This window comes from Sciurus carolinensis, chromosome 16 (assembly GCF_902686445.1).
Source record: "Sciurus carolinensis chromosome 16, mSciCar1.2, whole genome shotgun sequence".
Taxonomy (NCBI): domain Eukaryota; kingdom Metazoa; phylum Chordata; class Mammalia; order Rodentia; family Sciuridae; genus Sciurus; species Sciurus carolinensis.
Window position 1 is genome coordinate 59,972,838 of NC_062228.1, and position 25,689 is coordinate 59,998,526.

Below are 25,689 nucleotides of genomic sequence, written 5' to 3' on the forward strand. Positions count from 1 at the left end.
GAAAGGAGGTGGCTCCTCTAGGACGCTAGTTTTCACTTCACTTCCCGAGGCCGGGATCCTTCTACCGCGGTTGCCTCTTCAGACCCTCTTCTGCCCTCAAAATCGTGTTCCGGTCCTTCCCACGCGGCCAGAATCGTTCTGCGGTGTTCATCTGCTGGTCGGCTTGCTCTTTTTCCTCGCGGAGGGAAGCCTTTCCATCTGTACGGACACCTCTCTTGGAAGATGGCCGCGCCCGCTGTGCCGTTTCCAGCGACTTCCTTGTGCAGGGTCTGATGTTCCTGAGCTGGCCGTAGCTTACCACGTGTTTATCTAATGGGAACTTGAGCCTCTGAAAGCCAAATCCGGGAGGGGGACGAGATTGAAAGTGCAAGAAATGGGGTGGCTTCAACAGATCAGAGACGTGCTCACTAACGGGCAAAACGGCCGCGTTGCCGCCTGTAAGTCCAGTACTGCAAGATGGATGCCCCCACCATCCGCGGCTGAGTGGGCGCCGACATATTCCCTCCCCTACGTACAAGCCGGAAGTCTTGGTGTCCGCGCTGGCAAAACATTCTCAAACTCTCCCTTGTAGGCCGCCGTAGGCCGAGCTCGGAGGCTGGCAGGGTCCTGGACTGGGAAAATTGGCGGAAGTGCAACCTCGCCGAAGGTCCGCTGGGTTCCGGGGAGACTCAGGTGAGTGCGGGTTCTGTTGTAGAACAGGTCCCGGGGCGCATCGTCCGTAGGTGTCGCGTAGGCGGCGCCGTTAGCGGGGACAACCCTGGGAGCCTTTGGGCTGGTCCTGAGGGAGCCTGGCGGTTAGCGAGTAGGCCTGTCCCGGCTTGGTGTCTGCGGCTCGCCGTGGGGCGGGGTGACAGAACTGGAGCCGCGAGAGGTGGGTCTAACCGGGTGTGACTGAGGGGGAGGGCTCGGGAGGCCCCCGAGCCCCGTGCTCTGTCGGGGTGCGGAGCCGCGCCCCCCCAGGCCCGAGCCTCAGCGCAGGGCTACAGGCCCTCGGCTTCGCGCGTCTCGCATCCCCGGTCCCGGTGAGCAGGAGAGCGATGGGGGAGATCGGGGGAGTCGCCCATCCCAAGTGTGCCCCCAGGGGTGGCGTTGGTGACACTGTTACGTGTTTCACATTCAGGCTTCATTTTTCTATGCTCCGCGTTTACAATTAAGACAAACTGCTGGAGTATTGGTATTGGTAATTTTTTTTTTTTTTTTCTTTTTTGGTACCGGGGATTGAACCCAGGGCCGCTTAACCACTGAGCAAACATTCCCAGCCCTTTTTATTTTTTATTTCGAGACAGAGTCTCCCTAAGTTGCTCAGGACCTCGCTAAATTGCCTTGAACTTGCAATCCTCCTGCCTCAGCCTCCTGAGCTTCTGCGATTACAGAGGCATGTGCCACACCGCACCGGGTGGTTCATTTTACTTATTTGATTTCATATCCTGAACGTTAATATACTTGGCATGAACTTTTGTTTTAAAAGTAGTTTTTATAACTTTTTGTTTTAAACATTAATTTTTAAAGAGTTTAGTGATAGAGCCAGACATGGTGATACACACCTATGGTCCCAGCTGCTCAGTTGGCTGAAGTGGGAGTAGTGCTTCAACCCACCACTTTGAGACAACCTGGTGAGACACTCTCAAAAACAGAAGAGAGTTCTGTGATGGTACGCACCAAGAGGCAAACCTGTGCCATGGGGACCAGATTCAGTAAGTGTATGCGTATACTTAGATAGGTTATTAATATTTTAAAAGTTATCATTTTCAAGGTTAGGTAATGAGACTGACGTCATGGCACGTGCCTGTAATCCTAGCTACTCCCAACTATTGGGGGCGCTGAGGTAAAAGGATCACAAGTTCAAGGCCAACCTGGGCAACTTAGTGAGGTCCTGTCTCAAAATTGAAAAAAAATAATAAAAAGGGCTGGGGATGTAGCTCAGTGGTAGAACACTTGTCTAGCATGTGGGAGGCTGTGGGTTTATCCCCTCGTAACACATGAAAAAAAAAAACAAACAGGTTATGAGGGCTGGGATATAGCTCAGCTGGTAGAGTGCTTGCTTTGCAAGCACAAGGCCCTGGGTTCAATCCCCAGCACCGCAAAAAAAAAAAAAAAAAAAACAAAAACAAAAACAAAAAAAACCAGGTTATGATTCTGTGTTAACCCCAACGTTTTGCTCCCTCTGATCTTTTTTATTTTTTTCAATTGTAAATGGTGACTTTTGACCTTTTTGCTCTCTTAGTTTACTATTACATAGAAGAGTAATTAGTTTAAAAATAGTTTTTTGCTTGTGATTACCTTACTAAACTCTTATTAGTACAAGCTTTACCAACCTCTAACACACTAAAAAATTTTGAACATAACAAGGTTTGAAGAATTTCATAGTTGAATGCCTGTGTGTCTACCATCTAGATTTTATTGTTTTCTTGCTTCTTTTATCATGTATCTATTTGTGTATCACCCTTTCTCCTCATTAACACTAAGTATTGGGGGTTTTGGGGGGACATTTCAAAGTAAGTTGTAGAGGTTCATACTTTTCCCCATAAATCATTACTAGTTCTACTGGTAGCTTTTTCTAACTATTCACATACGATAATTCACCCATTTAAATTGTGAAATTGAGGGGCTGGTGGCTCAGTGGTAAAGCCCTTGCCTAGCATGTATGAGGCACTGGGTTCGATTCTCAGCACCACATACAAATAAATGAATGAAATAAAGGCCTTATCAACATCTAAAAATTAAAAAATAAAATAAAATGTGAAATTGAATTATGTTTCCTATGTGGAACCATCACCAAAGTCTAATTTAGAGCTTTTTTTTTTTTTTTTTTTTTGCAATACTGGTGATTTACCCAGGTCCTTGTGCATACCATGTAAGCATTCTACTACTACATTACATTTTCAGACCCAATTTTAGAACATTTTTATCACTTCCCAAACAAACCTCAAAACTTTTTGCTATAACTCCCTATTCCCCTTTTCCTCCTTCCCTACCCCACCTTTAAGCACCTACTAATATACTTTTAGTCTCCATGTATTTACCTATTCTGAACATTTCATATAAATGCTATTGTAAAATATGTGGTCTTTTGTGACTGGCTTTTTAAAGAAATCCTACTGTTCTTAAGGTTCATCCATGATGTAGCATACTGTCTGTACTTTATTTGTTCTTATACCTGAATAATATTTTCTCATATAGATATAGTCCATCAGGTTTAATCCTTCACCAACTGGTAGATATTTGTATTGTCTCCTCTTTTCTGTTTTAAGGGATGCTTTTGTAAACATTTTTTTGTAAACTTTTGTGTGAACATATCTCTATTTCCCTTGTATGTAATCCTAGGAATAGAGTTGATAGTTTGAGTACAGTTTAAGTATTTGAGAAACTAGTAGGCAGTTTTCCAAAATGACTGCACCATTTAATATTTCCACCAGCAGTGTATGAGAGTTCCTATTCCTTCATACTTATCAATAGTTTGTTTTCAGTTTATAATTAGGGTCATTCTAGTGGTGTGAAGTGGTATCTCTTGACTTTCTCTGAAAGACATGCTGTTGAGCAACCTTTCACATGCTTATTCTAGACAGTTTCCATTACATGTAGGCTCCTAGAGTTTTAAATTTGTTTTGTTTGTAAGCTGGGATCAAACCCAGAACCTTATGTATGCTAAACAGGTGCTCTTCTACTGAGCTCCATCCCCAGCCCTAGGTTGTTAGTATTTTTAACAGCTGCATAGTGTTTCATTGGGTGTATAGCTTTACTCATTCAATTACTTCTCTGTTACTAGACCTAAATAATTTTTATGTGTGTGGTACTGGGGATTGAACCCAGTGGTGTTCTACTGAGCTATACTTCCAGCCCTTTTTGTTTATTTATATGTTTTTATGCTTGAGATAGGGTCTTGCTTGGTTGCTGAGGCTGTCCTTGAACTTGCAGTCCTCCTACCTGAGCCTCCTGAGTAGCTGGGATTACAGGCGTGTGTAACCGGCTGACCTAAATAATTTTACAACAACTTCATGTGCATATGCCAGTATTTCCTTTGCAAAACTTCTTTAAGTGAATCTGTTTAATCACTACAGATTGTTAAACTGTTCCCAAAATTGTTTCATTCTTTAGTATTAACAGATGTGTATTTTGGAATTCTATCATTTTTTAGATATAAACTCTGTAATCTTCCATCTGACTGAAAACTTACATTGAATATGTTCAGTTGAATCTGTGAAACTCTGACTTGTGTAGTCATATTGGGCAGTGTCCTATAATTTGCTTCCTTTTCCTCTAATATTGATTATTATTAGTTGATTCTTTATATAATTAATTAGGTAATATTTCCAGAATAGCTCTAGATAATAATGGTGATGCTGCTTATCCTTCCCTTGCTCTTGACTTTAGAGAAAGTACTTATATCATACATATGGGCATGTGTAGGATATGTTTGAATTTTTTTTTGTTGAGGCAAAATTTACCAAGTGTATTTGTGTTTATAAAGTGTTTATATTCTGTTTTTCCTTGATTTTTTTAAAGTGTCCGTGGAGGAATGGGTCTACTCTGGCATTTTTTACTCAGTGGTATTTTCCTCTGTGATACACATGATTTTTTTTTTTTTTTTTTTTTTTGTGGGTGCCGTTAAAAAAAAAAAAAAAAAACAAAAAACCTTCTACATGTGTACCTTCAGTGATTCCTCTAGTCCATGCTCTCCTCCCTCCCCAGAGGTGATTGCTTTCTTGAACTTATTTTACATCATGCATGTTTTACTAAATGTGAGCGTGTCTGTGTCTGCAAATGAGCTTTGTTTTATATATTTAAAATTTTTTTTAATTTTTTATTTGCTCTAATTAGTTGTACATGACAGTAGAATGCATTTATACATTTTGATAAATCATACATAAATGGAGTGTAATTTCTCATTTTTCTGATTGTACATATTGCAGGATCACATCGGTCCTGCAGTCATACGTGTACCTGAGGTAATAATGTGTATTTCACTCTACTTTCCTTCCTACCTCCATACCCCTTCTCCTTCCTCCACTTCCCTCTACCTAATATAATGTAACTCTATTCCTCTCTAGCACCACCACCCCTTATTGTGAATTAGCATCCCTAAAGTTTTTCTATTGATTTCTTTTGTTGTTTTGTTTTCTTCACATAGTGATGATTATGGCCTTTTTAGGAATGTTGTTCTAGAGTTTGTGGAAGTTTCTGTGTGACTCCCCATGTGTATATATGTATCTGTACTTTCAGGAACAGTACTCCCCCTTTCAATGGAATGATCCAGCGTCTAGAGGTAACAAATGATTATATTCCACAGAAAAGTTTTAAAGGTTAAAAATGAAGTGGAAACTTCTAGTGTTTTTGGATGCAGGCTGTGGAGATGTGAGAAAGGAAGCTTTACCATTTAAAGTACACATCTGGATGCCTCTGAAGCGTTGCCCCCACTACCTCCTGCTCAAGAGCCTTACATCATGTAGGCTCTGCACATTTCCATTGGTGTTCCAAGAAGACAAGTCTGAAAGTTCTGCTGCCTCATTGATGGGCTTCTGGGATTAAAGAGGGAGGGGAGAATATGCAGTCATGGGTTGGAGGATGAGTAAGTTCAGGCCCTGTGGGTTTGGAGGATCCAGGAAAGTCACAGGGAACTTGTCATCTTGCTTCTAGCCAGTGGGGTAGAAGGAGAACTCAAGGTGACTCCTCAAGTTGATGCTGTTCCCATGTGAGCTTCTCACTGGAGCTCTAGAATTTGACCCTAAAGCCTCTAGGCTGCTGATTCCCTATGACTGCCAGGACAGGTGTGTGGCATGAACTTTTCCACTTGTTTTTGTGGAAGAAGGTATTGCATGTGTTAAGGGAGCTGATTCTAGAAGTTTAAATTGTATCTGACTGAGTGGCCATTCACCATGTGACCTTGTGCCGTGTAAACTCTCTGAAGGTAGTTGCGAAGAGAGAAGAGGCTTAAGAGGTGCACAGCCAAGGGAATACAGTGGCAACTGAAGTCTTAGAGATGGGCAGCTGAGTTCAGATTCTAGCTTTAACACATGGTGTGTTTTTAGGAAAGGTAGTCAATCCCTAAGCCTTTGGTTAATATTGGAATTGGCAATAATGATTTGTAGTTTAAGGTGTAATAAAGTGGTTGACAATAAAAAAATGAAGATCACGCCTGTGTTTTACTTGGTACGTTTATCTTTAACAGTATGCATATGCACAAGATGTACATGAACTTTCACACAGGTACGTGAGTGCACATGTTTTTAAAGCAGTAAATTTCCAGATCTTCACCTTCTATATGTCCTCTTTCTAAACACAGACCTGAGAAGTCTCTTGGTGTTTTGATAGTTTGCTTTTCCTACATCTTCATTCAGTCATCCCTCTTCCATTTCATAGAAGAGAGACATTCCCATACATTTAAAATAGTGGTGTTGCACTCAGGTATTGACTCCCAAGTTCTGGGGCCCCAGATAAAGGTTAGAAGTGAGTTCAAAATAAGTATTTGCAATAGTGCCAGCCTCTGTTCCCAGAGGGGATGTATGCTCAAATGTATTTACTCTTCAGCACACAGGTAGCTCCTGGAGCAAGATATATCAGGTGAAGTGAGGAGGTTCCTGGACCTGGTATCGCCATTTGTGGAGACACCATTGACTGGAGACTAAGATTTCTAACCAGAAATTTAGAGCAGTTCGAGAAGGAACTAAAGACACGGCCCCCCAAGTTACTGGCCATCTCCCAATAACAGAAGAATATGATCAAGGCCCAGGTGACTTTGGGTTTGCTTTAATTTTCTCTTCATTGCATGATTGATATCTGGAGGACTTTAAACCTAATTTCAGCATCAAGGGAAAGTGGGATCATTTGTGGTTTGTAGCTGTGGTATGTAAAAAAGATATTTGGTTTTTGTCCCCAGGTCCTGGCACAGCTCTGAAAAGCCTTGGAATTTTCTGAGTGTGATAGGATGATAGAAGCCTCTTTTGTTCTAGTATACTGTGACTTTTAGTGGATCCTGGATAGCTTCAGGATGGAGACTGGTCACCAGAAAGACCAAACCTTGTTTAAAAGCTCAAACTTTGAGCCTTACCGCATTCTCTAGGGAGAGAATGGTACTGGAGATTGAGTCTACTCCCCCATGGCCGGTGATATAATTAACCACACCTGTGTAATTCAGCCTGCATAAAAACCTCTGAATGACAGGGTTTAAGAGTCTGGGTTGTGAACACATAGTGGTGTACCCAGGGAGGACACAGATGTTCCCAGTCCCCACATCCCATGCCTTACTTACCCTGGGCATCCCTCCCATCTGGCTACTCCTTGGTTTTACCCTTTATAATAAACTGGTAGTAGTGAGTAAATTGCTTTCCTCAGTTCCGAGTTGTAGAGCATCATTGAATCTCAGTATGGGTTGTGGGAACCCCCAGGTTTATAGCCAGGTCACATAGAAGTGTGACTAACTGTATAACCTGGGGACTCCATGCTTACAGCGGGTATCTGAAATGGGGTTAGTCTTGTGGGACTCAGCCCTTAACTGATGGGGTCTTCACCAACTCAAGAAATTGGTGTCAGAATTGAGCTGAATTGTTGGACACCCAACAGTTCTGATACTGTGTCAGAAGTGTTCCGAATAAAAACAGTAAATAGAATTCATAGTGAATGACTAATACTGAAGCATAATTTGTTACTGGAGTGTCCTGTTACTTATTTTAGCTGCTCCTTCTGTCCAGTGTCTGACAGTCATCACAACCAGAGAATCACGATGGTCATGTGCACTGACTCAGAAGAAAGCAGATCAGTTTGTAAGAGGTGTCACATCATAGCACTTAGGCCTTCCAGAAGTAATGTGATTGATATATATATATATATATTTTTTTTTTTTTTTTTTTTTTTCTCCTGATGGTGCTGGGGACCAAACCCAGGGCCTTGGGCTTGCTGTGTGCATGCTCTACCACTGAGCCACACCCCTGCATGATAGATGATATCTTTAACTGCAGCTTTCTTATAAATGCCAAGCACAGTTCTCCAAAGTCTCCTTTGGGAAGAGGCCCAGAGAAGTCAGGACATAGTTGTTCATGGGGCTATAGCAAGGTCACCCTTGGACCCAGCCTTAATGGGTGTTAGGGTCAGTCTAGGAATAAAATGTAAATGAACTAGGAAAATGAAAAAATTGTGTGACTTCCTTTAGGTCCTGTATGAACAGGGGCTAAACTGATGTTTGAGTGCATCTTTGACAGGGAGTTGAAGGTATTGTTATATGTTAAAAGCTTGAGTTGATGAGATCCAGAGGGATTGCTTTAAAACTTGCCCCTAGCCCAGACAGTACACACTTCTTTTCATTTAAAGCTAGTCCTTACCTACTGACTCCTTTATTACCTTTTTTAAAAAATTAATTCTACAATTGTGCATGAGTATACCAAAAGGTTAAAAGATTCCCCTTCATACGTTTTTTTCCTAATCCCTGGTGCAGTTTTAACCAGTGGGTATTGGTGTGTACTTCATGTACCTGTGTGTGTCTCTCTTTGTGCGTGCGTGCGTGCATATGTGTATAATGTATATTTAAGTCCTCAGATCTCTGGATAGTACATTTTCATTATTCTGTTTTCTCTTTCCTAATGAAATTGGTAAATGCGAGACCTCATCTGTCCTCCATATTTAGTAATCTTTTATATATTTCATCATTTTGTTCTTACACTGCATTCCAAAGTAGTTTCTTCAGATCTGCCTTTCAGTGCACTAATTATCTCTTTGATGTATGCTGTTAACACATCTGATAACAAAAGTTTTTAAAAGGTGTGTATGTGGCCTGTTATCCCAGGCAGGGGTGGGTGTGTGTTTTTTATTTGCATGTGTTTTGGAAAGATACTTTTATTCCTAACACATAAAATGTATTTATTTAATGTGTCGTTTCTTACAATGTCCAGAGTTTCTTTGTGGTCGATTCTTTTTTTTTTTTTTTTTTTTTTTTGGTACTGGGGATCGAACTCAGGGCCTTGTGCTTGCGAGGCAAGCACTTTACCAGCTGAGCTATCTCCCCAGCCCCTTCTTTGTGGTCGATTCTGATATTCAGTATGAAGATCCATGGTGAATGTAGGAATCTGCTTTGTTCATCCTAATATCACTAGAATATATCTAGTGCCTGTCAGACACTTACTCAAACAAAACAAGGAAAATTAGCAAGAAGATTCAATGATTAGTTATTACAGAAACTTCTCCTTTGCCTCTATTACTGTGTGTGTGTGTTTGGTCCTGGGGATAGAACCCAGGACCTCTGAGCTGCATCTCCAGCCCTTTTTATTTTATTTTGAGGTGGGTCTTCCTAAGTTGCTCATGCTGCCTGAGCCTCCCCAGTAGCTGGGTAACAAGCCTGTGCCCCTTGGTCCTTCACAGTATGTTTTTAAAAAAAATCACAACACCTGGGTATATAGATACAGGTTATGTGGTGAAAATGAGCACAAGAGCATCCTTCACATTCCTTCCATATCAGTGAAAGAGAAAGACTGCATATTAAGTAGGATTTTTTTATTTCAGGAATTGCTGAGACTGGAGGATGTGGCTGTGGTCTTCACCCGGGACGAGTGGCAGCTCCTGGGCCCTGCTCAGAAGGACCTGTACCGGGACGTGATGTTGGAGAACTACAGCAACTTGGTGTCAGTGGGTGAGGACGGCTGCCCTGTGCAGCTCAGAGGGTGCCGTTCTGTGCCTTCCCTTTCTCAGCATCTGAGAGCCTTCCTGGGCCTATGGTGTCTCAAGGGTGGTCTCAGTCCCTCTCTGGCCCCAGATAAGAGGGTGCATTGTTCTGCCTTCTGAGAGCAAAGCCTTTGCTTTGCAGATATAAACTACATCCTTCCTAAAATAGAACTTTGTCCCCTGTTGACAGATCACAGCCCATTTGGATGAGCCTAAGACTCTGTCATTTCCCATGAACAGGGTGTCAAGCCAGCAAGTCAGGTGCCCTCTCCAAGTTGCTAGGAGGAGAACCATGGACAGTGGAAGATGAGATCCACAGTCACATTTGTTCAGGTGAGTGAGTGCAACCTGCAAGGAGGGTGGACCGGGATGTCCCAGTCTAACTGTCTGAGGTGTCGCAGATGTGAGTGCCTGAGGGTGCGTAAACAGCCTCCACTAACCCTTCTCCCCACACAGGACCATTTTCTTTTAAGATATTTAGAGCCTACTCCTCTTTATCTTTTCTTGAATTTAATCACTTTAGGTCTTGGTTTTTCTTTCTAGGTTTCTTTTTAGGATTCTCAGTTCTTGCCATTTTTGCCCCACCAGCATACCACTACCTGTTTCTTCTTTTTCTGTTACTTTGGAATTCTACCTTCCACACCTTTCTCCAAGGAGAGATCTTTGGTTTCTATGCGGTCCTCATATTATCCCTTTTGACTCTGTAGGTGATGTTGCTTTTCCTTCCTAGCATCCACCCCATCTGGGTTTCTGTGTCCTGGGTAGCCTGGTCTGTCCCTGTGCACTTCTTTGCCTCCTGAGCTTTTCTTTGCCCATTCTGAGATCCTGCAAAGGTTTAGTTTCCCAAATTTTGCTTTGTTCTTGAGCCTATAAAAATTTCCACCATTCCATTGTCCTAAACTCTTATTCTCTGTGGAGACTCTCAGGTCAATATGTCCCTTCATGTTCTTCTAAGTGCTAAGTGTTTACTCATTTCCACTGCACTCCTTGAGTCAGTGCTGGCCACTGTGGAGCAACCTTGAAACTCCTACTTATTCAGCTCCCTTCTTTAATTTCCTCTTCCTGTTTTTTTTTTTTTCCCCCAACCCAAACATGATCATTGAGCCTTATGCCTGCTTTGCTTTAATTTCCTTGTGCAGTTGTTATTTCTGATCATTGTTTTAGTTTCTCTTTAAGTGATATTACTGGGATTTTTCCCTTAAAGCTTTCCTTTTCTTACCATTATCTGATGGAATTAAATCCTAGTTAATCATAGTGGTCATTCACATGAGATGGAAATTTCTCTTCTGTCAAGTGATGTTCTGGATAAATCTCCATGATTTAATAGAGGAGAGCTCTAAGTGTAATAAATGTACAGAAGTTCAGTTGTTGAACTGGAGGCATCTTCTGCTGCAGTACAGGACTGTGTGAAGTTAACTGTCAAAATAAGCAATAAGATAGGGAATACATTAGAAATTTAGGGAAGACAGCTTCTGGTAACCCATAATGGGGAATGAGAGCACAACATTTAGGAGATATATCTAGGGTTTGAATGAAGAATATGATGAAGGGCAAGGAGTGAAGGCACTACATGCCTGCGTACTTATGTAGAGGAATAGATTTGTTAAGTAGGTGGATCGTGGTGGTCATTTTACACCATGTACATATGTCCAAACATCAAATTGTATACCTTAAATGTACACAATCTTTATCTGTCACTGGCATTTTACTGAAAGTAAAAGAATTAAGATGTGACATTAGAAATATGCAAGGCCTTGTGAGGAACTGTCACGAGATTGGCCTGACCCAACCCCATGAAGGTTGGAAGGTTTTCAAAGGGGAGTTAAATGAGCGTGAACCTGGGTAAGTGGGGAAAGTTATGGTAAATTTTAATTTTTAGGCTGTTGTGAATATTTATATGTAATTGAGGTAGAATTAGTTAAGTTTGTTTCAGATTTATAGCCTTCCCCCCCCTTTTTTTTTTGTTTTGGTACTGAGGATTGAACTTAGGGCCTCATGCATGCTAAGTATGCACTCTACCGTTGAGCTCCACCCCAGTCCTGTAGTCTTCCTTTTAAGTGGGCGGGTAGGAGTATAACAATAAAGTACATCCAGTATTTCCTAGGAAAATAGAAGCAAAACTGGCAGAAGCCTTGGTCTGGGGTCACAATTGTAATCCTTCAGGATCCCTTAAACTAAGCCATTTACATAGAAGTTTGAAAGACAGTGTGGAGAGTGCCAAGTAGTGGGTTTGGGCTGGACATGGTGACAACTTGAGAGACTGAGGCAGGAGAATTGCAGGTTCAAGGTGAGTCTCAGCAACTTAGCAAACCCTGTCTTGAAAGAAAAAAAAAAAAAAAAGACTGGGGATATGACTCAGTAGCAGAATACTCCTGGGTTCAATCCCCATTAAACCCCCAAAAAAGTGAGTTTAGGGATCGTTACATCAGAGACCCTGAAAGAGGAACAGTTTGTACCAGTACAGAGTGTGATCAGAAGAGGCAGCTTTTCCCTGCCTAGTGCAGCAGCATGTCACCTGAAGATGACGTGATGTGAGTTCCATGGGATAACTGTTTTTTCTCTTTTTCAACTGATAAAGGAGAATGTGTCACAGCCGTCTAAAAAGTTGACGTGTTTACTGCAGAAGTTTGCTTTTAAATGTAAAATTGATGCTTTGGGAGATTTGGTTTGATGGTAGTCTATGGAATGAAATATTAGAACAATAAAATGACCACCAAGAGTCTTACCAGTTTTCTTGAAATTGGACGTTGAATTTATAACATTCTAATTTAGGTCTAATGATTTTAGTGTATCTCTACTTATTTCCCTTGTCAGTATAGTCAGTGTTTGGAATCCCTCAGTGAACTTTTCAAAACTCAAACTCTAAATGTTACAGCAATCATAAACTTGTTCCTGTGCCTTCATCTGGTTTTTCCAAACCTGATCTTGCCCAGTCCTCTTTTCTTCATATTTACATACTGGTGATTTCCACAGAATTTCCATCTGTGACCTTTCTTGATTTATATATCCTTCTCAAGATGATTTTCTTTAAAGTGCATACTTCATTACCCCACATTCAGAACTTCAGTGTTATTCCCCTTCTCAGGAAAATGGGTGCTACTCCATTAGGAATGATTCTTAATTCCTATTATTGATCTCCCCATGTTGAAATCATGAGTGAGCCTTGTCTTTTCTTTCTGCAAATTGTATCATGATTTCCACCACTTCCCTCTCTATTGCTACCTCAGCCCAACTTCTATGATTTGTTCCTACTTTCTGTGTTTCATTGTTTCCTTGTTTAATTTTCCCTAACTAGAATGTATGCTCAGAGAATATAAGGAATATATTACTTTATCAACATCACTAGCACAGTGCTTGGCACAGTCTTTATTTAATGAGGATTTGTGGATATATGAATTTGCCCCTATTGTGAAACAGATACCCCTCTGATTTCTGTGACCTAGTGCTCACAGTGGCTTCATTTTTTTATTTTAGCATGCCTCGTAGTCACATTTATTCATTTTGAATGATGTAACCTTGCTTATACTCTGATCATTTTAACCTCTTTTTGTTTGAACTGTTGTGTTTTATTCCTATCCAAGTGATAATGAACATATCCACTTGGAGTTTCTTTAACTTAATATAACAATGCTGTCAATAAAGAACCAATCTATACAGAGTAGTTTGTGAAGTGGTTTTATTCTGTTCCATGCTCATAGAATGATTTATTGTTCTCTTCTTCCCTAGAAATCAAGAAAACTGATGATCATCTACAGGTACAGTTGCAAAATCAAAGATGTCAGAAGAAAGTGGAACAATGCCATAAATACAGTGCGTCCAGGAATATCATTCATCAGAGAACAAATAACTTTCCTTTAAGACAAAATCATGATGTATTTGACTTACACAGGAAAAGACTGAAATCAAATTTAAGTTTAGTCAACTGTAACAGAAGCTATGAAGTAGAGAGTCCTGTTGAGGTTAATGGAGATGGAAAATCATTCCTCCATGCCAGGCACGAACAGTTTCATACTGAAATTAAATTTATCGAATGTGGGAATTCTGTAAATACAAGTTCACATCAGATATCCCAAAAGACAGATAAGCCTCATGTATGCACTGAATGTGGGAAGGCCTTCCTCAAGAAGTCTCGTCTCATTGATCATCAAAGAGTGCATACAGGAGAGAAACCTCATGGATGCAGTATATGTGGGAAAGCCTTCTCCAGAAAGTCCCGGCTCACTGAACATCAGAAAACTCACAGAGGAGAGAGACGGTATGAATGTGCTGAGTGTGACAAAGCATTCCGCTGGAAATCACAGTTCATTGCACATCAGAAAATTCACACAGGAGAGAAACCCTATGTGTGCAGTGACTGTGGGAAAGGCTTCATCAAGAGGTCTCGGCTCATTAATCATCAGCGAGTTCATACAGGAGAAAAACCTCACGCATGCAGTCTGTGTGAGAAGGCATTCTCCAGAAAGTCCAGGCTCATTGAACATCAGCGGACTCATACAGGAGAGAAGCCCTATGAATGCACTGAGTGTGACAAGGCATTCCGCTGGAAGTCACAGCTCAATGCACATCTGAAAACCCATACAGGGGAGAAATCCTATATATGCAGCGATTGTGGAAAAGGCTTTATTCAGAAAGGCAATCTCACTGTCCATCAGCGAACTCATACTGGAGAGAAGCCTTACACTTGCAACGAATGTGGAAGAGGCTTCATCCAGAAGGGCAATCTCCTTATACATCGGCGTACTCACACTGGGGAGAAACCCTATGTATGCAATGACTGTGGGAAAGGCTTCAGCCAGAAAACATGCTTGATCTCACATCAGAGGTTCCACACAGGAAAGACTCCCTTTGTGTGTACTGAGTGTGGGAAATCCTGCTCACACAAGTCAGGTCTCATTAACCATCAGAGAATCCACACGGGAGAGAAGCCCTACAGGTGCGGTGACTGTGGGAAAGCTTTCAGAGATAAGTCATGCCTCAATAGACATCGGAGGACTCATACAGGGGAGAGGCCCTATGGGTGCTCTGATTGTGGGAAAGCGTTCTCCCACCTGTCATGCCTTGTATATCATAAGGGAATGCTGCATGCAAGGGAGAAACAGGTTGATTCAGTCAAGCTGGAAAATAGTTTCTCAAAGAGTCACAGCTCATCACATACAGGTGATCCCATGCAGGAGAAGAGTCTTGTTAGCATGATGAGTATGCAGATGCCGTCTTTGGCAACTCAGACTTCATTAGGCAACAGTGAGTTCCAAGCAGATAAGAGTACAGCCATTGTGGGACACTCAGATGTCAGGTGTTCACCCTCAGCAGAGACTAGACCTTGCACCAGAGAGAAATCTTACAAATGCAGTGAATGTGGTAGTGCTTTCAGTGATCAGTTACATCACATTTTATGTCACAAAAAACAGGAGTAAATCATCATACATTAAAGAAAAACCCTTGAGAAATATAGCTCATTATATGGCTGACAAGTGTATGCAGGGAGAAAAATAGTATGAATGCAAGTTGAATAAATCTATCGGTGATCACAGATCTGTGGGTTCAGCGTTGGTAGAAATATAATGACCATGGAGAAGTCCTTGCCCAAAAGCAAGATCTCTGTAGGTGTCAGAATTCATGCAAGAGAAAAAGAGTTGGGAGACGCTTGAAGGCAGTGAAAGTGGCAGGGCTGCCAGTGGTACGTTCTGTATCATACCAGAGGAAAGCAGTAATAAAACTGAACACTGAAACATTTCAGTGAAAGCATACTTGAAGCAAAGAAACCTGTGAAGATGAAGAATGGAGATTTTTACCTCAAGTCTAATATTTCATGAGAGATAATGCATAAAGGGCATTTTAGGACAGTGTACCTTGAATCAAACAGTTAACATGTCAGTGACTTCTTCATTAAAAGGAGGTGATCTGTGTTAGTTATAGTGCACCTTATCTCCCTTTCTGGTTCATGTCTTCTATTTCCACCCACGATCATTATGATTAGTTCTTACCTTTTTTTGGTTCTAAGAAATGAAGTCTTTCAAAAAGAAACAACATATTTAATTCAGAAAGGGAATACAGCCTGTTCCATAGGTTTAAAATTTAAATACCACCCCAAGGGAATGAACCACACGAATAACTAGCCTCACTCTGAACCCTGGAGGTAGTTCTTATCCTAACCCTGTAGTTTGTCTCATTGGTAAACACACCACACAGGAAAATGCTTACTGTTTACTTTTCCTGGTGCTGCTGTAGAAATGAGGTGATAGCAGTGATGAAGGAAACAAAAGCCCTGGCTGTGTTTATACTGGGGATCGCACCCCAGGATGCTCTACCACTGAGCCGCATCCCTACCCTTTTTCATTTTGAGAGAGGATCTTGCTAAATTCACAAGGCTGGCTTTGAATTTATAATCCTGCCTCAGCCTTGGGTCACTGGGATTACAGACAATGCCACCATGCCTGTCATCTAGGTGGTTTTGAATGGGCATTTCTTTTTGGTTGGGTCATGTGCACATAGCATTTTATCTTCCAGTGCATGTGGTCAGGTTGTAAATGCCTAACTAGTTAAAAATGCACAGAGTTGGAGGACAGATGATTAACTCAATTATACTCACATGAAGCATAAATTCCTTTATAGATAATTGTATTTTCCCAGTACATAACAAAATAGAGATTAATTGTAGATTTGGAAGGTGAAGGTGCATGAATGACTTAATTGACTCATCGAAATGTCATGGAAGGAAGCACTAGTGGGGAAATTCTAAGGATTAGTACTTGCCCCACAAACTTAAAAAATAAAAATCTTAATTGTGACTTGCATCTGGCATAATATGAAAGGGGCAGACCATAGAATCCACAGAATAAAGGGGCTGGGAGTGTAGCTCAGTGGTAGGACACATGTTTTGCATGAACAAGGTCCTGAGTCCAATTCTAGTACCTCTCACCAAGTCACAGGATGTGCCCAATTAAAAAATAAAAAAATCATGCAAACAGGATAGCAGTATGTGAGATGGGTCAAAGTAAGACTATTTGGATATCTTGGAGACGAATCATTTGTCCAGAGGTCTCAACCTAGAGAGTTGCCATGATTTCGCAGGTTTTGGCTTCTCTGTGACATGGCAAATGAGAAATGTGATTTATATTTGTTCCTCCTTACTCTGGAGAAGGGGACCCTTGACATGTCACCCATACTCAGTTCATTTTTTATCTAATAAAGACTATCCAGGTTAGAAAGTCCTTTTTGTAAGGAAGGGGTGGGAATTTGACATAAAATTGCCTCACAGTAGAATCCCACACTGGGAGCTTTGATAATCCTTTACAAATATTTGGGGAGCACCCATGTCAGGCACTACTGTAGACACTAGTTTAGCTGGTGAACAAAATGTGCAAAGTAATAGCCTGTAGCTGCATTCAGGACAGGTGCTCAACAGCAAAGAGAAACGCCTCAGCCCACACTTCAGCTGGTCTTCGCTTACTGTCATGAATCTGCACTTCCCATGGTGACAAGTTGGGGCACCTAACTCCCGGCGCTCTTCAGTCAGGGCCCAGAATGAATGGAGAATGAATGGGCTGCTCAGGCCTCCCTTGAGAACCAGGTGGGGAGTTCCCATCAGAGGCTGGCATCCCAGAGAAAGTGAGACAATGGCAGTGCCAACTTAAATCCCTTTTGGCTTCACCATTCACCAGGCCATGGCTAACATGAAGCCTGCCGTGTCCCAAAGGGAAACTGTATTAACTGCTTAATACTTTCCTGTGCTCCATTTCCAACTTCATGTGTGGTAGGGTAAATGACCGATTGCGTGTGACTTCTCATCCCTTTCTTCTCCCAAGTAACCACATGCTCTTTGGTTGTGCTTGGCCACTGGTCTTCACCGACTGCCCTACGTTGGACCTCTGTATGATTCTCTCCATTCCCTGATGAGACAGGCAAAATGTCAGGGGCTTTGGCCCACTCGGACCACTGCCTCTGTGCCCCGCATCGGCCACCCCGCCATGCACAGACCTTGCTGGCCCTCCAGGGGCACGTCCAAGCTGGAGGCCCCCCCAAGTACTCGCGGATCTCTCCCAGGAGACTATTTGCCGAGTGGAAAACGGACACGCCCTAGGATGACCTCGCCGCCAAGTGTGCGGGAGGGCGCGGCCCTAGTTCGGACGCCTCCGGGGGACCCCCGCGGGGACCTGTGCTATGGGCGCGGCTTCCGGGGGGTCGTTGCTGGAGCCGCAGGGACCGGGGTTGGGAAGGCCCGGGCGTGGCTTGGGAGCGGAGGGCCACGGACGTCTGGTTTGGTGCTGGGCCAGGCGGTCAGTGGTTAGAGGTGTCGGGGAGGCTAAGGCCCGAGACCGGCGGTCAGGGCTGTGGTGGTCGAGGCTGTGGTGGTCGAGGGACCCCGGCGGCACGGAGGGAGGCGGTGATGCAGAGGCGTCCTTGTCTGGCCCCGGTGCCTGTGCGCTCCGGCGGCGGGAGCTGCGGGCTGGGCTGCTGGGCTCCTGGGCCCGGGGCTGAGGCTCAGGGTTGGATGCTGGGAAGGCCGTGCTGAGGCCACGTCTACCGCCGCTGCATGTCGGGTTCAGTTCTTCAGGTCCGAGTTCGCCCTCGCCACAACAGTAAAGCGCTTGGCATCCTCACCATGGCACACTGGTAAGGTAACTACCAAAGACACTTTTTGTTGTTACTGTTGTTTTGACTATATCCTCCAGGAACCAGTGAGAAGAAATCAACCAAAGAGACAAAATGAGCCTTTTCTCCCCCCCAGGATCTAGGCTTTCCCCTCTACCAAGGGATGGATGCTGTTACTGGCAGAGTGAGGGATTAGTGTTTTAAGGACTTTAAAATGGGACCAGTTCAGATGTGGCCTCTGTTCAGGTACAGCGTGTAGAATGTGAACAAGTTCAGTTCCTTATTTGGTTCAGAAACACATCTGCTTCTAGAGACATCTGTGTGGTCCACTGCCGCACTGCAAAGTGCCCAAATGATTGCTGCCTCTCCTCTTTCCTTTCTTTAGAAATATAAAGACTGTGTCCACAGATAGTCAGAGGTTGGACACTGAGAATAGGTGTTTTCCCCTAAACAAGATGAAAATTAACTTGATACTACAGATGGAAGAAAAGGAATGAATTTTAGAAGTAGACTATCACGAATTTCGAATTTCAAAACTATCACAGATGCACTGAAATGAAAATGCTGCAGACTTGACATTCTGACTTGCCTCTTCAATACACGTTTTCAAACAAGTTATTCACTTATTTTTCTGACTAGTATAGTCAATATGTGGTTACCCTTAGTGGGCTTTTCCAAACCAAAAGTCGTAATATTTGCATGACTAAAATATTGGTTCTTTGCTGCAATCTTTCATCTTTGCATTTTACCTTCTGTGGTGCTGGTGGTTGAATCCAGGGCCTCATTAATGCTCGTCAAGCACTGGGGAGCTAACTCCCCAGACATTTGTGTGTGTGTGTATGTATGTGTGTTTGTTTTCCTGGTACTGGGGATTGAACCCAGAGTTGCTTTACCCACTGAGCCACATCCCTAGTCCTTTTTATTTACTTAATTTATAATTTTGATACATCTCAGTAGGTTACTGAGTGCCTGGTTCTACAGGTGTGTGTCATTGTGCAGGCCTGGCTGACTGCACTCTTTGAACATGATTTCATAGTTTCTTTAATCATAAAATATTTATATTTGGAGATCCAAGATGGTGGACTAGAGGGAGACTGCATTCCTTGTCGCTCCATAACTTGGGTTTCAAGCAGAGGATATCTGTTTCTCGGTGAGGCAGTTTTTGCTACTTATCAATCCCCTGCTGTTTACCCCATTTGTCCTCTACGATCACCTGCAGTCTGCCAGCATATCGACTACATTTTGAGTGCAGATTGCTCACTGATTGGCACCTACCATCTGCCATTTACCTGCCTCTTTCCTGTCCATCACCTGCCTTTCACCTACCCATCACCCAACACCCGAGGTTCACCTGCCAATTGTCCGACAGCAGCCAGCAGACCAACCACAGGCCACCAGTGGAGCACCATCTATCTGCGGTTGCCTGGAAATCCACTGTCAACAGTACCTGCAGGTTGGTTACACATGGCTGCCGCCATTTTGAGACAACAGCCAGGACTGCAGGACCCTGGTCGACTGACGAAGCCCCATCTCCAGGACCCCTCAGCTGGACCAAACACTCCCTGCCTCTGTGACCCCCAGACTGACTGCTTCCAGCTGCCAGGACCCCCAGACTGACTGACTATGCCCTGCCTCCAGGATCCGACTATGCCCTGCCTCCAGGGCCTCCAGCCTACACATCCACACCCTGACCTGCACCTCCCCATTTGCCAACACATTTGGAAGCCAGAGTGGCCATCTTGGATTATCCTGGAAGGCATATCTCACATCTTTAGGTGGGGCAAATATCATCCTGAGATGCCTGCTGGGGACTGGAAGCTCATTGGCAGGTACCTCTCATACATCAGGCTACTGAAGACTAGGAGGTTTGAATACTATATGACTGTTACAGTGTAGATTTATTTTTTTCTCCTTTTTGAAAATTTTTAATTTTAATTTTATTGCTTTACTTATCTGTTTTCCCTTTGTTTGCCTGTTTACTCAGAATCTCTTTCTCCCTTTTCTCATGCTAAAAACCAACTTCTTTTGATTACACTTTCACTCTTTCTACGATCTAGAACTTCTATATACTCTTTTCTAATCCCATTAACATCTACATCCTACACCCCTACCCATCATTTTGTCTTCCATTAGAAACTGCAGGTCTTATTGCAAATCTGTTTGTTATACCATAGATAATAATTGAACTCATTCTGTTTATTATGACAATATTGTTAACATCTTCATGGGGCTATTTGGTTTAGGGTTGTATATTGTCTGTACTGGGCACTGCTAATATTGAGCTCCCCCTTAAAGAAAAGATTTTGGAAACCTATAGGGTCACTATAAGCCTATGGGGGTAAACTGCAATACCCCAGATCTGCACTGCTAGAGGGGAAGATACATGAACAACATGAAAAAACAAGGGGAGAAAATGATCCAAACAAATCTAGATTCCAATGACAGTATGGTAAAAGAAATGTCAGAAAGGACTTCAGATTATACATGATTAAGATGATTCATGAAGCAAAGGATGAGATAAGAGAGCAAATGCAGGCAAAGAATGATCACTCCAATAAGCACTTGAAAGAGCAACTGCAGGAAGCAAAAGATCATTTCAACAAAGAGATAGAGATTTAAAAAAACAAACAGAAATCCTTGAAATGAAGAAAACAATAAACCAAATTTAAAAAACTCAATGGAAAGCATCACCAACAGACTAGACCACTTGGAAGACAGAACCTCAGACAATGAAGACAAAATATTTAATCTTGAAAATAAAGTCACCCAAACAGAGAAGATGGTAAAAGAAATCATGCACAGGATCTCCAAGAACTATGGGACATCATGAAAAGACCAAATTTAAGAATTATTGGGATTGAGGAAGGCACAGACATACAAACCAAAGGAATGGACAACCTATTCAATGAAATAATATCAGAAAAATTTCCAAACCTGAAGAATGAAATGGAAAATCAAATACAAGAGGCTTACAGAACACAAATGCACAAAATCACAACAGATCCATACCAAGGCACATTATAATGAAAATGCCTAACATACAAAGTAAAGATAGGATTTTGAAGGCCGCGAGAGAAAAGCATCAGATTACATATAGGGGGAAACCAATACAAATATCAGCAAATTTCTCATCCAGACCCTAAAAGTTAGAAGGGCCTGGAACAACATACTTCAAACTCTGAAAGAACATGGTTGCCAACCAAGAATCCTATACCCAGCAAAACTAACCTTCAGATTTGAAGATGAAATAAAATCCTTCCATGATAAACCAAAGTTAAAAGAATTTAGAAATAACCTGCACTATAGAATATTATAGGCAAAATATTCCATGAAGAGGAAATGAAAAACAACAATGTAGATCTGCAAAGGGAAGAACTACCTTAAAGGAAGAGCCAGTCAAAGGAGAAACCAAGTCAAGTTAAAAACCAAAAATAAGCCCAAATGACTGGGAATACAAATCACATCTCAATAATAACCCTGAACATTAATGGCCTAAAGTCATCAATCAAAAGATATAGATTGGCAGATTGGATTAAAAAGAAAGACCCAACAAAATTCTGCCTTCAAGAGACTCAACTCATAGATAAGAACATCAACAGACTAAAGGTGAAAGAATGGGAAAAAAACCTACCATGCACACGGACTCAGTAAAAAAGCAGGGGTTTCCATCCTTATTTCAGATAAAGTGAACTTTAAGCCAAAGTTAATCAGAAGGGATAAAGAAGGACATTTCATACTGCTTAAGGGAACCATAAATCAGGAAGACATAATGATAGTAAATATTTATTCCCCAAACAACAGTGCATCCATGTACATCAAACAAATCCTTCTCAATTCCAGGAATCAAACAGACCACAACTAAATAATTCTGGGTGACTTTAACACACTGCTGTCACTACTGGATAGATCTTCCAAACAAAAACTGAATGAAGAAACCATAGAACTCAGTTACACAATCAATAACTCAGACTTAACAGACCTATATAGAATATTCCATCCATCAATGAGTGAATACACTTTCTTCTCAGCAGCACATGGAATCTTATTGAAAACAGACCATATGTTATATCACAAAGCAACCCTTAGGAAATGCAAAAAAAAAAAAAAAATAGAGATACTACCTTGTGTTCTATAAGATCATAATGGAATGAAATTAGATATCAATGACAAAATAAAAAACAAATTACTCCAACACCTGGAAACTAAACAATATGCTATTGAATGAAACATGGATAACAGAAAACATCAGGGAGGAGATAAAAAAAATTCTTAGAGGTAAGTGAGAATGACGATACAAATCATAATCTCTGGGACACTATGAAAGCAGTACTAAGAGGAATATTCATTGCATAGAGTGCATTCAAGAAAAGAATAAAAAGTCAACAACTAAATGACCTAACATTGTATCTCAACACCCTAGAAAAAGAAGAACAGAACAACACCAAAAGTAGTAGAAGACAGGAAATAATTAAAATCAGAACTGAAATCAATGAAATTGAAACAAAAGAAACAATTCAAAAAGTAGACAAAACAAAAAGTTGGTTCTTGGAAACAGTAAACAAAATAGACAAACCCTCAGTCACACTTATAAAGAGAAGGAGAGAGAAAACTCAAATTACTAAAGTTCATGATGAAAAAAGAAATATCACAGCAGACACCACTCAAATGCATAACATAATGAGAAGCTACTTTGAAGATCTATACTCCAACAAAATAGAAAATGCCGAAGACATCGACAAATTTCTAGAGCCATATGATCCTCCCAAACTGAACCAGGGGGACATACACAATTTAAACAGATCAATATCAAGCAATGAAATAGAAGAAGCCATTAAAAATCTACCATCCAAGAAAAGCCCAGGACCAGATGGATTCTCAGCCGAGTTCTACAAGACCTTCAAAGAAGAAATTATTCCAATACTCCTCAAAGTATTCCAGGAAATAGAAAAGGAGGAACCCTACCAAACTCATTCTATGAAGCTAATCTCACTCTCATACCCAAACCAGACGAAGACACATCAAGGAAAGCAAATTTTAGAACAATATCTTTGATAAATATAGATGCAAAAATCCTTAACAAAATCCTGGCAAACTGTATCCAAAAACTTTAAGAAGATAGTGCACCACGATCAAATGGGGTTCATCCCTGGAATGCAAGTTTGGTTCAGCATTTGGAAATCAATAAATGTAATTCATCACATCAATAGACTTAAGGATAAGGATCATGATTATTTCAAATGACACAGAGAAAGCATTGGACAAAATACAGCACCCCTTCATGCTCAAAATACTAGAAAAATAGCGATAGTAGGAACATACATCAATATCGTAAAGGCTACTTATGCTAACTCCACGGCCAACATCATTCTTTTTTTTGTTTTCTTTTTTTGGTGGTGCTGGGGATCGAACCCAGGGCCTTGTGCTTGCAAGGCAAGCACTCTACCAACTGAGCTATCTCCTCAGCCTCCCAACATCATTCTTAATGGAGAAAAACTGAAACCATTCCCTTTAAAAACTGGAACAAGATAGGGATGCCCTCTTTCATAACTTCTATACAACATAGCCCTTGAAATACTAGCCAGAACAATTAGACAGACTAAAGAAATTAAAGGGATACAAATAGGAAAAGAGGAACTCAAGCTGTCACTATTTGCTGATGACATGATTCTATATTTAGAGGATCCAAAAATTCCACCAGAAAACTTCTATACCTCATAAATGAATTCAGCAAAATAGCAAGATATAAAATCAACATGCATAAATCTAAAGCATTTTTATACATAAGTGATGAAACATCTGAAAGGGAAATGAGGAAAACAACTCTGTTCACAATAGCTTAAAAAACAAAACAACAAAAAAACAAAAAACAACAACAAAAAAAAAAAACAAAAAAACTTGGGAATCAATCTAACCAAAGAGCTGAAAGATCTCTACAGTGAAAACTACACAATATTAAAGAAAGAAATTGAAGAAGACCTTAGAAAATGGAAACATCTCCTATATTCTTGGATAGGCAGAATTAATATTATCAAAATGACCATACTTCCAAAGTTGCTATTCAGATTTAACACAATTCCAATTAAAATCCTTATGATATTTCTCATAGAAACAGACAAAGCAATCATGAAATTCACCTGGAAGAACAAAAGACCCAGAATAGCCAAAGCAGTCCTGGGCAGGAAGAATGATGCAGGAGGTATCACAATACCAGAACTTAAACTCTACTATAGAGCAATAGTAACAGAAATGGCAAGGTATTGGCACCAAAATAGACAGGTAGACCAATGGTACAGGATAGAAGACACGGAGACACAGCCACATAAGTACAGTTATCTCATACTAGACAAAGGAGCCAAGAACATACAATGGAGAAAAGATAGCTTCTTCAACAAATGGTGCTGGCAAAACTGGAAATCCATATGCAGTAAAATGAAATTAAACCCCTATCTCTCACCCTGTACAAAACTCAACTCAAAATTGTATCAAGGATCTAGGAATTAGGCCTGAGACCCTGCGGCAAATAGAAGACAATGTAGACCCGAATCTCCATCATGTTGGCTTAGGACCAGACTTCCTTAACAAGACCCCCATAGTGCAAGAAATAAAAGCAAGAAGCAATAAATAAGATAGATTCAAACTAAAAAGTTTTTTCTCAGCACAGGAAACAATCACTAATGTGAAAAGAGAGCCTACAGAGTGGGATAAAATCTTTTCCACACATATTTGAGACACAGCACTAATCTCCAGTTTATAAAGAAGTTAAAAAACTTTACACCCAAAATGAAAAGAACCCAATCATTAAATGGGCTAAGGAACTGGGCAGACACTTCACAGAAGAGGATATACACGTGATCAACAAATATATGAAAAAGTGCTCATCACCGCTAGTAATTAGACAAATACAAATTAAAACCACACTAAGATCTCATCTAACTCCCAATTAGAATGGCTATTATCAAGAACATAAGCAACAATAAGTGTTGGTATGGATGTGTGGGAAAAGGCACACACATTCATTGTGGGTGGAGTTGCAAATTGGTGTGGCCATTCTGGATATCAGTATAGAGATTCCTCAGAAAACTTGGAATGGACCCCCTATTTGACCTAGCTATCCCACTCCTCAGTTTATACCCAAAGGACTTAAAATCAGCATACTACAGTGACACAGCCACATCAATGTTCATAGCAGCTGAATTCACAATAGCTAGATTGTGGAACCAACTGAGGTGCCCTTCAACTGACGAATGGATAAAGAAACTGTGGTATATAAACACAATGGAATAATAATCAGCCATAAAGAATAAAATTCCAGCATTTGCTAGTAAGTGGATGAAGTTAGAAAATATGCCAAGTGAAATAGGCCAAGCCCCCCAAACCAAAGGCTGAATATTTTCTTTGATACGTGCATGACAATATATAACGAGGAGGGTGGCAGTAGGAAGAGAATGAAGG

The 25,689-nt window shown here is 41.3% G+C and overlaps 1 protein-coding gene across 6 annotated transcripts; it reads left to right on the forward strand.

Moving 5' to 3' along the window:
• The first annotated feature begins 10 nt into the window (after positions 1 to 10).
• Znf613 (zinc finger protein 613) lies at positions 11 to 19,294 on the forward strand. 6 transcript variants are annotated; one of them, XM_047527108.1, is made up of 6 exons: positions 11 to 672; positions 4,911 to 4,946; positions 6,526 to 6,727; positions 9,487 to 9,613; positions 9,886 to 9,978; positions 13,372 to 19,293. In XM_047527108.1, exons 3-6 carry the CDS (start codon positions 6,713 to 6,715, stop codon positions 15,057 to 15,059), a joined length of 1,923 nt encoding a protein of 640 aa, XP_047383064.1. In that variant the 5' UTR covers positions 11 to 672; positions 4,911 to 4,946; positions 6,526 to 6,712; the 3' UTR covers positions 15,060 to 19,293. The 6 variants fall into 6 exon arrangements, with proteins under 6 accessions (XP_047383064.1, XP_047383062.1, XP_047383063.1 ...); XM_047527109.1 differs by lacking the exon at positions 4,911 to 4,946 and having other exon boundaries at positions 420 to 437; positions 572 to 672; XM_047527110.1 differs by lacking the exon at positions 11 to 672 and adding an exon at positions 707 to 871.
• The last annotated feature ends 6,395 nt before the right edge of the window (positions 19,295 to 25,689 follow it).

Bases quoted from the DNA above. Each gene is read 5' to 3' on its own strand.
- Znf613 (XM_047527106.1), top strand. From the start codon at position 374: ATGGGGTGGCTTCAACAGATCAGAGACGTGCTCACTAACGGGCAAAAC. The intron at 438-571 runs GTAAGTCCAGTA...TCTCCCTTGTAG, and splicing joins AAACGGCCGCGTTGCCGCCT to GCCGCCGTAGGCCGAGCTCG. The intron at 9,614-9,885 runs GTGAGGACGGCT...TCCCATGAACAG, and splicing joins CAGCAACTTGGTGTCAGTGG to GGTGTCAAGCCAGCAAGTCA.